The 12,899-nt window shown below is 42.0% G+C and overlaps 3 protein-coding genes across 4 annotated transcripts in view; 1 reads left to right on the top strand and 2 right to left on the bottom strand.

Annotated features, from left to right (window-relative positions):
* The window catches only part of Stat92E (Signal transducer and transcription activator Stat92E), a 7,916-nt gene extending 7,443 nt beyond the window's left edge, over positions 1-473 (bottom strand). The window contains exon 1 of one of the 2 annotated variants that reach the window (XM_026818351.1): positions 248-473. The gene's annotated coding sequence lies outside the window, so the exon portion shown is untranslated. The remainder of the gene's footprint in view (positions 1-247) is intronic. The other variant, XM_018034094.2, reaches the window with a different exon arrangement.
* Positions 474-727: 254 nt separating this feature from the next.
* Positions 728-3,690, bottom strand: rtet (major facilitator superfamily domain-containing protein rtet). The gene is made up of 8 exons (XM_018033910.2): positions 3,240-3,690; positions 2,447-3,165; positions 2,118-2,380; positions 1,756-2,047; positions 1,466-1,686; positions 1,304-1,394; positions 1,091-1,228; positions 728-955 (listed from the first exon to the last, which is right to left on the bottom strand). Exons 2-8 carry the CDS (start codon positions 2,664-2,666, stop codon positions 861-863), a joined length of 1,320 nt encoding a protein of 439 aa, XP_017889399.1. The 5' UTR covers positions 2,667-3,165; positions 3,240-3,690; the 3' UTR covers positions 728-860.
* Positions 3,691-9,909: 6,219 nt separating this feature from the next.
* Positions 9,910-12,892, top strand: LOC108630667 (protein PTCD3 homolog, mitochondrial). Its single transcript, XM_018034086.2, has 10 exons — positions 9,910-10,192; positions 10,286-10,391; positions 10,488-10,685; positions 10,763-11,010; positions 11,085-11,196; positions 11,268-11,595; positions 11,658-11,860; positions 11,931-12,263; positions 12,327-12,548; positions 12,646-12,892. The coding sequence occupies exons 1-10, from the start codon at positions 10,122-10,124 to the stop codon at positions 12,805-12,807; spliced, it is 1,983 nt and encodes a 660-aa protein (XP_017889575.1). The 5' UTR covers positions 9,910-10,121; the 3' UTR covers positions 12,808-12,892.
* The last annotated feature ends 7 nt before the right edge of the window (positions 12,893-12,899 follow it).

Genomic DNA, 12,899 nt, shown 5'->3' with positions numbered 1-12,899 from the left:
TATATGAATCTCTCCGAGTGAACCAAGCAAAAATTATAAATATCCGCCGTTACTTTCGAATACACGAATCAGCGCCGGATTAAAGTAAGATAAGGAAGAAGCCTGCTGTCGGATTCCTCGGCGGGATTCGATGTGGCAAACGGCCCAACGAAATTGAGAAAACGTGATTTATCGCGGTAACGCATAAATAGATAAGCGGGAGGGGCAGGAGAAAAAGATGTTCGCTTTAAGAAACGGTCGTACTCACCTGCTGCTCAGTCCGAGGACACGGGCAACTAAGGATCGCCTACCGTGTGTGGTCCCGTTACCTATCTCTCTTGGCTCGGATCAATTCGTCCGGGATGCAACCTTTGAACCGATCAAACCGTCTGCCGCGCAATAATCGTAAACGTAATGATCGCGTACGGACCGGTCGCACGCGCGAATCTCATCAATAACTCTCCCTCTTTCTGCGTTACTCCCATCAGCGCGAACGTCGACGGAGTGCCGCCGACGAGTAATTCCGGGAATTTCTTACCGTAAAAGGCGCGATACCTCTTGGAGAGGGTAGATCACGTGACAGAGACCCCGATGATACATGCGCGGTTTTCCCAGGAACGTAACAAGTTTTCAGAAAACATTTTTATCAACGGCTTCCAATCGCCCAATATCTGATTAACTTTCGATGATTAAACCTCAAGATGAAATTCATACACAGTTTTCAACCATACACGCAGTCGTTGTTAATTAAAATATATTATGTCTTCGATACAATACATCTGGTGTATGTAAAGAATACTTCTCAAATACTATAAAATACATATAAAAAACTTGTTAACAGTACAAAAATATCCATTTAAATATAAATTATTTTAAGTATTTTAAAATAATTTGATCGTTCGAAGAATGATGGGTGGGAGTATAAGGCACACCGCACCAGTGAGATATGTTGCCCTGCTGCCAATACACCAGAAAGCTGAAGACAAAATGTCTGTCTTAATTAGCGAAATCTTGTAAAGTAGAATTCTATATATACGGAGTGATTGGCTACTGGACAAAATTTCAAGGAGTGATTCTAGGAACCGATATAAGGATGTACATATTATTTTACCTAAAGAAGCTACAACAGGTCCACAAGCTCGAGCAAGAGCTCCAAGGGAACGAAACACGCCTGTTATCGCACCTTTCTGATAATCTGGGCCAATACGTGTAACTAGAGTCATCATACAAGTTACGACCATAGCAGTAGCTGAAATAAATATGAAAACTGTATATTTCCTTTGTCCCGCTTTATGGACGAAATTGTACGTTACGCTAGACTCACAAATTGCGAATAGAAGTACTCCGAGCGACAACATCAATATTTCATTCGCTAAGCCTACACAAACGAACGCTGGTATAATGAGCCATAAGCCCTAAAATGTTAATGCAAAGTAAAACGACAAGTATAAGGCACCACCGTAAATTCTCGAAATAGGATAGTTACCAACTCTGCGACAGACTTAGTTTTGTCGGACGGAATCGTCCTTACCCAAGTTCCTTGCAAAACTGCCATAACTAATCCGATTCCCAAAAACATCCATCCCTGTTGCATGCTTGTAAAGTCAAATAAATAATGAGTTAAGAAAGTTAAAGTAAACTCCAGGCCGCTGTACACGAACAAATACACGAAATAAGCAGAACCCAGCGTTCTTAAGTTTTTTTTCTCTGAAATTGTATTACAATATTTAACGATTTCTATCAAACTTATAACATATTAATTCATTGCAATTTCACCTTGCGAACTTAGCCCAGATACTCCATTAAATTGGAATAGATCTATGGGATTGATGTAAGTAAGAATTCCAGACAAGCCAGATGCGAGGCTTTTCGTTCTACAATTTGTTGGCAGAGATTCTTTCAAATTGCAAATAACAAAACCCAAATCGCTCCCTGCTAAAAGTAGAGCAAACACAGCAGGCATTATGTACCAAGCCCCTTGCCTGTTATTACTTGAAAGCCAAGCGAAAAATGCTCCTATCATTGGACCTGCGACGAAGCCTATCGAGAAGGCTATACCAACCAGTGCCTAAAGACGTAGCAAATTTTGTAACGTTATAACTTTATCACCTCTAGGAATCGGTTTGAATAAGCTTTACCATTGCTCTTCCCCTCGATTTTGAAGAGGTGACGTCACTGATGATAGCCATCGATAAATTAATATTCCCTTTACAAATACCTCCAACGAATCTTGCTAATACAAATATGGTAAAGTTGCAGGACAAAGCCCATAGTAGGTAAGACAAGGCAATCCCTGTTAAACAGACTATCATCATTGGCTTTCTTCCATACATATCTGATAGTGCACCCACTATTGGAGAGCTTAAGAATTGCAGAAACGAGTACATAGAGCCAAGGAAACCTATGAATCAAATTGTTAGAATTTGAATACTGCCACTTGATGAGGTACAAACAAAGAATGCCTCACCTCCATACAGTACTGTATTAACTCTATCTGGGGCATCGATAAATTGTCTTGCCCTTTGTATGTGATGCAAAATTTTGTAATACATGCCTCGGTCATCCTCTATTTCTTTATAATAATCTAATAAAGCCGGGAATAGCGGCAGTATCATAGTAAACGCCAAGAGATCCAGAAGTAGAGAAATAAATACTACTTGGACGGTATTATCTTTCGTTTTATTCATGATTGGACGATTTGACGAGTAAACGTGTTCAATACTAGAATCTCAAAATACTGTAACTTAAAATACGAACAACAACGACCCACATGCACTGGACCGTCGGTTTCATTCAAATCCTCATCTCATTGTTTGATCGTGATTCATTAGTTTGAAGTACGCACAGACATTTTAGAATAATTTTGTAACGCGAACTGATCTTTTCGAAAACGTGCAGCCTGTTTCGACTGCGTTACTTTCTATACGTCTCATCCTCATCGTAAACACTTGGAGGGATTGATTCCCACAAGTGAAAGGATTTGACCCACTTCTCGTTGCGTAGCTATTCAGCTTCTTACCGACGGTTCTTACGCACAATCAGTAAGAAAGAAACCTATTTTATTTATTATTCTCGAAGCTGCTGACAGCGTGAAAAAATTGCTGACATTATTTTTTTATTATTCCACCATGCAAGATAGATTCTGCAGATTGAGCGTTTCGAAGAACTCTGCAACTAACATAGAGACTGAAAGAAAGAAGATACGATAAAAAAATTAAATCATATAATTCTAGGAGTCGTCATCTGATTGATAAACGTACTTTTAAAATGAAAATTAGCATGGCAGCTGATCCGAAGCGTTCGGTATTCGATACTTGAAAATATAAACCGTTTAATAGTAAACGCGTGAACGAGAAAAACGTAAAATGGGACCTGCTCCGCGTGAAATTTACAAATCTGATAAAACGCGTGTATCCGCGTTGTAATCGTACTCGTTAAATCATGATTAATCAATACATTGTTTCTATTTGTCAGTGAAGCGAAAAATAGCACAAACCGGCGCACCCAGAAACATTATGTACGGTCAACTTCCGGTTGTTGCAGACGACGCAAAGTTAGGTATTCGTGTAGTATACACGAACACGTTTGAATTCGACCACGGATTCACTTCCTCGACGGGAACAAAGATCTTTTGAAACCCGTCCCAAAGTGTAACGTCGGCTCGGAACGACCGTTTGTTAACACGTAGTATACGCGCATTACTATATACAGGGTGTCCCGTCATTTACGAGGGGGGAAAACAATGAAAGCAGCTCGTACATAAATAATAGATGTCCTATCCAGGTAGAAGAAATACTTAGGTAGAAGAAATTTCGTAAACAGACCGACCTTGCTTTTAACAGTCAGGAGGAATCACGTTGTCCACAACGAATACTGTAGATAGATCTTCTACATTTTCCTTAATGCATCCTACGAAGCATCACAGTTACAAAGCATTTCGTACGCTTTATCGCATCAGGATAAACTGAGAACAGCGTGATCCCGTGCGTGCTTTAAAGAACCGTGAAATCGCGAGGCAATCGTAACGCAAACAGGGATGATTCTCAAGGACTACGAATCAAATTTGATCGCTGTCACAAGGCTGCACATTTTCAGAATAGCTCGATACGTACTACGCATAGAACAGGTGGCTCGGAGAGCAGCAGCGTTACATCGTTAGTTAAAATTTAACCACGGGATTCGGCGCTTGCCATCTGGGCCCTATACCTATGCTCCGGTGTGAAGCACATGCGGCGCATCGACGCCGTTCTCCGACTCCGACGTCTTCTGCAGGCTTTAAAACTTTTCTTACACGCGGAGCCGAGAGTCGTTCCGGGCGAAGTTCATAGATATTTTTTATCATCGCGGAGGATTCGTACTCGCATCGAAGTTCGCGACGCGACAATCAGTTCGCGCTTACAGATGCCAAATTGTCTACTTAATATTTAAACGGTTTTTACGACAGCGAGCGCGGACAAGAGCGTCAAATTTCTAGAGAAATCTAAGTAAGCGAAGCGGCAGCGATCGGTATCGCGTCAGTTCGTTTCAACGAGGGCAGGTATGCAAAGGAACAAAAGAGCTGGATTTAAGAGATCCCGTGGGGGTGTTCGGTCGACCGGAGGCACACGGAAGCGGAGGGAAGGAAACGGGCACGGTCCGAGGTAAGCAGATGGAAAATCCCTCAATAAAGAAAATTGACGATTTTCGAGGAACCGTACCCGCTGTAAACGTACAGTGGAAACTCGGCGAACAATGAGGACAAAGAAAATTTTCGGGTACCGCGACGACAGTCTATCTACCGGCTGTGCGGCAAGCTGAATCCGAGGATTGCAGCCCGTGGTCCGCTAGTGCCCACCGTAGAAAAACCCTCGCTGCTCGCAGGCAAGCCCTGTATAGGTATTATGAACTAGCTGTACGGTTGTACGAGCCTTTCGAAATCGGACAACCATCGTATATACGTTGTAAACACGGGTAGACCCTAGCATCTCTCTCGCTCTCTCACCGGCTGTAAATCCTCGTTCCAAATGGTATTAAAGGGAAGATGACGGTCCGTCAACCCCCAATATAAGATGCATTCGCTAGAAGAAGGCTCTCCTGTACCCTGCACCCCGTGCTCTACCTACGTATACACGTATATACATTGAAAACGGGATTCCCGCAATGCCGCGCGATGTCGCAGTTCGAGGGGTGAGAAAAAAGAAACCAACTGAAATGTACGAAGGACATAGGCCATAGGTAGATAGGGGAGAAGGGTCGGAGGAAAGAATGAAGAGCGAGGGAAGCAGCAAACGTTCAGACAAAAATAAGGAAGGAAAGGGAAAAGGAAAGGAAAGCGAAAAAAGGACGGAGGAGCGTGGTAGAAATAAGGAGAACAGAGGAGTACCGTATGCGTTCGACCCGTGTACATCTATATAGAGTGTATAATACCGACGTAGGAATAAGGATATGTAAGCGCGCGTGCCAGCGCAACCGACAGCAGATGCGCTCGCAGCGGCAGCTGTCCTCCTACAAGTGGTTCTCAATCACTTCTCTCTGTTTTCGAATTTTCTTTATCCTCCAAACATTCCCTATCAACACGCGTCAACGTCAACCGAAGAATAACATCGAGCCGTAACAGCTTACTACGAGATCCATTGCAAAATTCGATCCACACGCTCGACCGTACTCGCGTTCGTTGCAATGTTAAATGCATCGTGTCATACTTGTATGCATGTGTCAGGTACCCAAAACGATTTCCGACCCAATTCGCATCGAAAGGCACCTCAAATCAAAGCTATAGAGATTCTAGAAACACGGATACGTCGCCTGAAAAGATATAACATTATTGTTTATAACGCAAATTCAAACACTAAGCATTTTCTATGACCCGTCACTTTTGGATAGCTGTACCCATAAGCATTGATGAATTAGAATTTCGTTAACGTTCATTCCTGCATTTTCAATTTACTGCACGTAGAATCTGCTTCAAATCAACTAATAGCTAACGTCGATGGTAATGCACTTACTTTATCTGCCAGTAAATACGACGAGTTCAGCTCCTCCGAGAATAAAATAAACTTCCTCAACTGTATAAATGGACTATCAGTACATGGATGTTCCTTTGTCAAGTTTGCAGCGAGTGTACGAAGCCGATAAAGTTCGATCGGTTGCTTGCAGCGTTTTGGGATTCGAACTGGCTGTCGTTAATTCCATTTGTAAAATAAATAGAAGAGGATAGTTTAAACGGCGGAATTATACATGCTCGCGTGATTTATAACATGCTCCAGATAATCTGTAACGGAAAAACGGCCGTTCAAAAATCAGTTGGAAAAGTGGCACTGCATAAATTGTAATAGTTCTACTATTGTAAGATTCGGGTGACCCTTTTTTCTCTTCCCATGGGATAGCTACCTGACAAAGAGACAGAAGAACAAGAAGAGCGGTATACGTCACATACGCATGACAGGCGGAGCGAAATTCAGGACAGCTGATACAATTTTGGCGGGCTTTACCGGTAGATCGGCGCAAGAAGAATAAGGAAGAGCGAGGACACGAGGTGGAAAGGAAGGACAGCTGCTCGGATGAAAAGGAGAAAGAGATAGGTAACGAGAAAAGAGTGTGCTCGCGAGGGCTGCGGAAGGGGAGACGTTTGGGAAAAGAAAGGGAAAAAGAGAGGACGGAAAGAAAGAGAAAGGGACGGAGCTTGGGAAAAGAAAAGGGGAGGATGTTGGGAGAATCGAAGGTGGAAGTTGATGGAAAGAGACGGAGAGTGAAGAGAGACCGAGAAAAGAAAGAAAACGAAAAAAGGGAGGCTTCAAAGTTGGTTGTTGCTGGTGTTCCTGCTTGGTGGCTGTTAAATAAGAATAAGGCCCCCACCACTCGGCCCTAAGGGGCACCTATATAGCTGGGGGCTTTCATGTACTTGGGACCGAAAAGGAATAAAGAGAGGAGGCACCTGGCCACCGGCAGCAGTTTGTCGAGGACTCTCTGCGCGGAATGTTGTTACCGTCTTCCGTGCCGTTCGTCGAATATCTTGTCCTCGCGAAGAAGAACCAAGACCAGCGGCGGAGCAACAGTTTTCAAAGTTCGTCTCGTCGTTGACATCATCGTCGCGAAACGTTCCGCGACGAGCTCGCAGAGTATCTTCGGTTGCCAGTGTTGTGCAGTACACGAGAGATCCGATCGTTCGATTTTCAACCATTTTTACGGCTATTGTATCACGATTTTCGACTGTCTGAACGAGACACACGAGTCGGAACGGGACGAGATCTGCCGGGCCATGGTGCGGGGAGAGGAACTGATCGTGAGAGAACGAGAGGACGAGAGAGTACGAAAGAGAGAGAAATAGAGAGAGGGGAGAGAATCGTGGCGTGGGACATTGGCAACCGGCGAAAGACGTCATTTGTTCCGATTCGAGGGTTCCGCGTGCTGTATTCGGCATTCTGTAACGTGGTTTCGTCGAAACGCGTGTCCGTTACGATATTTCTGTGACGACCGTGGATCCGTCGAGTAAATACGGTTTGTTTGCTTTCCTTCTCTGTAACTTCTAGTTCGGGAACGTAGCCGAAATCCGGGAAAAACCTCCGCTCCGAGAATGTCGTTGATCGAATGTGCGTCGTAGGACTTGCACGTGTGCGTGAAAATCCGTCGGTCGAATTATGTTTAAGATCTCTCGTCGAACGTCTTTCAACGCAGGCGGAAGTGCTGTTCGTCGAATGATGCTGCACGTAAAATTACGCAACGTGTAATTCATATGCGAATCACGCCGGTCGCATCTTCGCGCAAAATTTGTGTACCGGGTAAATTGTGATTTTGAACTCGAGTACCAACCGACGTTAGCACGCGACATGTAACGCGTACGATTTTCCGATATAAAAAGCCTTGATACGATCGAGCCGAATGCCGATGGTTTTCTTCGATTCGGAAACTGAACTATTCGAAGGCCGAATCGAAGAGACTTCGCGTTATCAGAAAACGTTCCAGTTGCACGTGTTCGCCTGAACGTACACTCGATCCGATCAAAGTTTCCGCTTATTAATTATTACATTTTCTCTTCCTGAATGATAGTTCGAACGTTTTGTTGACTTACGGTTGACACGAGAGGATTCATTGTGTTGCATAGTAGAGAGGCCGAGACTTGTGTCAATGTTACATGGTGAATCTTCAATATTGCACTCGTCCCGGCCTGTCAAAATGCAACGTATCACATCGCAAATAACAGAAGACAAACGAGGGGGCATGGCGTAAAGCGAGGAAGATGCTTTTGCAATTATTTTCATCGAATTTCTTCGAGGATACCGGCAGTTCAGGATGTGGGCACTATTTGTCGCATGGTCAGATCAAATTGCACTCGTCCCGGACTGCTGGGACCGCTCGACCCATCATCTCCGGCGTTCCAGGCTTTAGAAGCATGTTAACGTGGGCAGCTAGTTCATTTTTCCGGATTCCTAAAATTCTGCGTGCACCATTTTTATTGTATCTCGGCAAACAAGCTTTATGTATAAATCTGAAATAATAAACCACATATTAAAAAACTATCAAAACTGTGTCTCGATCTCGCATTGCCAGTATTCTTAAGATAAAACGATAAATCAAATTACGGACATTAGCCGCATCTGCGTAAATAATTTTAAATCTTAGTCGGTCGAAGAAGAGATGAAAGACAAATTACGATTTTCGTTATCGAATCTCATTAAGATTACAGATTTAGTTTGACGGGCGTTCTGTAAAAGAAAAGTAACAAATTTTAACGACAAAGAGCATCTCGATATATGTAGTACATAATGTAAGCTTTTCTTTGTTTGGGCTCCTAAGTAAATACGAACACGTGCGCGTAGCGCGCGTATCGTTAGACAAAAAGTTCCTATTGAGCGGCGTTCACCGATTCGTTTCCATCGTGATTTGATACACGGAAAAAAGGAAACCGTGATGAAAAGGGAATAATAGAGGAAAGAGCTGGCCGGGGGTTAAGTTACGTTCGATCGAATAATGAAACACAATGAAAGTAGTCGAGCTCGAGCGCGTTCCTTTCGATGGCCGGTGGTAGGCGAATTTTATTTTTCATTCATATTCCTCGAGTAAAAGATGTGGTGCAAGCATCCCCTTTTAAGAGTCCCACGGTTCGAAATAAAACACCTGGCTTCTTCCCTATGCGAGCCACCGTACACCGTACACGACCTGCACGTATACACGGGCACACGTTAACGCGTTTACGCGCGCACGCATATTCTCACGGCATGGCAGAGGACTTGCTTCGCGGACTGGTTTTGGCTTCCTTATAAACTTTATTCAATTCTTTGTAATATGCCAAAGGGTACACTTCGCGTATACACATGCGGAGGTACCTACGTGCATACGTCCACGGCCATTCATATGCTAAACAATAAATGCGCTGAAAGAAATGAATCTCTATCTTGTAGATACGACTGTGCAGCTGCCATATTCATCTACTATACTTATTCTGTATATGTATACCTGCGAGGCTCGTGGTAAAAAATTCTCGATTACAAAACTTAGGGACGCGAAAGCTACGTTGAAACGTGTTCGTCTAACAACACGTTTTTCCTAACGTATTCCGCTGTTACAGGCTCCTATTCTTCGTTCCAAATAAATGGCATAGACACCACCGTACTTATACCATTTTATCGGAATCATTCGATTTTGTAATTGTCTCATCCTGCGCGTTTATCTCTGTTTAAAATTTCTTAGAGAAGAGCTTGATCCGCAACTTACATATCGTATACTCATGTATCCACATTTATGAAGTGAAAAGAAATTCATAGAATTATCCTTACATTCCCGTTGTAATGCAACACTTGCAAAGTTTACATAATTAAAAAAGAACGAACGTTAGCGCGAAAGATAAAATAGAATTTTCTTTAGAGGATTTATTTATTTTGGTCTATGAAAATAAATCACCTCGTCTGTAGATATTTAGAGAAAGAAATAAAGGTTGCCTACACATGGGCAGCCAAACATCCGAACATGTGTTCAGGTACGTAGCTAGTAGAAGAGAGTGGAGAATACAGATGACAAATGACAAAAGCACCGATAGGCTCGATTATAGGCTAAGCTGGGAGACCAAGGCCGAATGTGTTTACAGTTTTCTTGAGTTTTATCCACGTACGAACAGAATATGCTTGGATCTTATTCATTGTGGCTTTAAAATTACGTGTTGGACTTAGATGCTAAGATTTCGTTCTACAGGCAGCCAAAAATATTTTGCAATGAATCACTTCAAACGCGTTTTGGACAGGTTGGTCATTTTATTTTAACAGAACAGTCTAGATTTCTTACGTTTCCAAACAAACTATATGTTTCTTACTAATTCTCCTCTTCCTTTTTTCAGGATATCATGGTGCGAGTACAGAAGGTTACAATCCACGTTGTCAACATCGACTTCCAAGGTTCAAATACCACCTAGAATAAAGCGAGGACCCACAGATATTTTATCTGTAAGTGTAAGAAAGACATACCATCGTATATAAACGATTCACCATCGAAAGAAATATTCTCATTTAATCACGATTACTTCTTTTAATTTCCTAAAGGCCCTTGAACGTACGATACCGAAGGATTCTATGAATCACAATTATGCATATCACGATGATCCTTTTCTAGTCCCACAGAACAAGATGGATTATCGTAGTTATGCATTATCCTACGAGGCAGGAAAAAAGGCTGCCATGTGGATTCATAGAAAACACGCTAATCTATTCCCAAGGCATCTGTCTGAACCAGAAATCAAGGTAACCTCGTTATAAATTTAATATCATTTGTATGTCCTGCTCTACGAATAATGTATAAGCAATATTTTTAATTAAAGGAATTTACACCAACCCCGAAGTATAAGCATAAGAGCCAGGTGTCTGATAAATTACTTTCCCGAACTATAGCAGAGTGTAAAATATTCGATGCTATGGATATCTATAAATTGCTAGGAAGTAGTACGTCTAATAAAACGAAGCAAGAACTCCTTGAATTGTTATGCTTTTATAATTCCGAAAGTAATTCATTTACCGAGTTCCCATTTGAACGATGGTTCATCAGACCAGATCTTAAAGTCTTTTGGCGGTAAGCGGGTAAAAGATCAAAATTGCAGATACATTCGTGGTATGGAATTTTCAATTACTTTTTATCTGCTTCAGGTATAATCCGATCATTAATGAATTGTACGAGTCTTTGGCAACTCAAGATTCGTCGACGGCAGCAGCAGCAGCTCATAATGCTATGATATGCGGACTAGCAAAATATTCAAGAGTACGTTCGTTTCGTCTGAAACAGTATTCTTTGTAATTTAAGTTTAACACGTTTATCATTAATGCTCGTAGATCGATGAAGCTATGACATTGTATCAAGATTGTCAAAAGAAGAACGTCCCGTTAAACGTTAATACCTACAATTACATCTTGTGTTTGTTGCCGGAGTGTTTTGGGAAGAAGAATAACAAGAAAATAACTTTTTTATTCGACATTCTTCAATCGATGAATGATAAAGGAGTTAAACCAAATGTTAGGACATTGAATTCTGCGCTTAAGGCGATCGTGCGATCTGATGCCGAAAATGTTGTAAAACATTTAATGTCAGAGTTCAAGAGGATGAACATAAAGTTTTCGTTAGCCACGTATTATTACGTACTATTCATGTTTACTCAAACAGGTGACTACGCTTCGTTCGCGATATATTTCGTCTAACTTTTTTCCTGACCGATCTTTTTGCAGGCGACGCTAATACGAATTACTTGAAAGAAATCGTACAATTGATCCAGAATGAATCGTTCACTATACAAGATCCCGATGACACCCTATTTTTTGCTCACGCTATGTACTTGGCTGAACATTACGTAGATCGAAAAGCCGGAGATATGATCCACAGTCTTCTCTTAACGGGAGATAATCAAAAGTTCATTTCGAGTGCACTGGCAGTACGTCTTATCGCGATGATTCACAAAAGAGAAATTATGTCTATTACATCTATTTCTTGTCTTTGCATAGGAAAACGTATATTACAACGCGTACTTATCGTTGCTGTTGTCAACGACTCCGATCGATGAATACTTTGAAATTTACGGGGAAATCGTGCCAAGAGTGTACGTGCCGAAAAAGGGGCACATGAAAAAAATGGTGGACGTGTTGAATCGTAGCACTCCAGACATTATAGCGAAATATCTACCAAAATTGTGGACAGACTCAAAGGCCTTTTGTCATGTAGACATAGCCATGAAATCTAGGATGATTCGTATGATGCAGCTCGTCATCTCATCAGCTGAGTCAGGGTCTAAACCAAGCTTTGTGGATGAAGCCTGGGATTGTTGGGGAACTATTAAGGTAATTTGCACGTTTACTAAGGTCTGACAGTAAAAGGGAAGGACTGATAATGGGCACTTGCAGTGGGAATTGAAGGAAAAACCACAAATGCATGCTCCAATTGAAACTGCTACATTGGCTTCTATAGCGTTGATATTATTACACGGTGATCGTGCAATGCAAAGCATCGAAGTTCTGAAGAGTATTGTTGAACAAGCGGATTCGTTTATTCCGACAATGACCATTGAACAAGTGAACGAATTATTCGAAACTTGTGTCTCGCAAGAATGTATCCAGGGAGCTCTCGTACGTATATCATTAATTAAGATCTTCTTCGCTAATAGTAATTCAGTTTCATCTTTGATTGTATGTAAATATAACATGCACATTTGCTTCTCTGTAGCTGGTCCTTGAGTATTCTGCAAATTCAGGATTTCCACATGTCGTTGACATGGCTATGAAATTGCACAATCTTCCACAGCTGACGAAAGTCGAGCGCGATAGATTGGCTAATTTAGTGGGACTGGAAAACTCATGTACATCCGGCACATCGAAATCGAATTGATCGCGATTCGATGTGCACAAATGTTTATAATATCGTAATTGCAATTATAGACTTGAATAACATTGAGAGATACGTCAAATTGAGAGCGCTCG

This window comes from Ceratina calcarata, unplaced genomic scaffold (assembly GCF_001652005.2).
Source record: "Ceratina calcarata isolate Rehan_Ccalc_2016 unplaced genomic scaffold, ASM165200v1 scaffold78.2, whole genome shotgun sequence".
Taxonomy (NCBI): Eukaryota; Metazoa; Arthropoda; class Insecta; order Hymenoptera; family Apidae; genus Ceratina; species Ceratina calcarata.
This window is presented reverse-complemented; position numbering and strand designations above follow the sequence as displayed.

What these genes read in the sequence shown, in the direction of transcription:
- rtet (XM_018033910.2), bottom strand. Translation starts at nt 2,666, where the DNA reads ATGAATAAAACGAAAGATAATACCGTCCAAGTAGTATTTATTTCTCTA. An exon ending in ATCTGGGCTAAGTTCGCAAG is followed by an intron (nt 1,687 to 1,755) that starts GTGAAATTGCAA and finishes ATACAATTTCAG; the next exon opens with AGAAAAAAAACTTAAGAACG. An exon ending in ACCTGTTGTAGCTTCTTTAG is followed by an intron (nt 956 to 1,090) that starts GTAAAATAATAT and finishes TTTTGTCTTCAG; the next exon opens with CTTTCTGGTGTATTGGCAGC.
- LOC108630667 (XM_018034086.2), top strand. Translation starts at nt 10,122, where the DNA reads ATGCTAAGATTTCGTTCTACAGGCAGCCAAAAATATTTTGCAATGAAT. An exon ending in TGTCTGAACCAGAAATCAAG is followed by an intron (nt 10,686 to 10,762) that starts GTAACCTCGTTA and finishes TTTTAATTAAAG; the next exon opens with GAATTTACACCAACCCCGAA. An exon ending in ATTCATGTTTACTCAAACAG is followed by an intron (nt 11,596 to 11,657) that starts GTGACTACGCTT and finishes ATCTTTTTGCAG; the next exon opens with GCGACGCTAATACGAATTAC.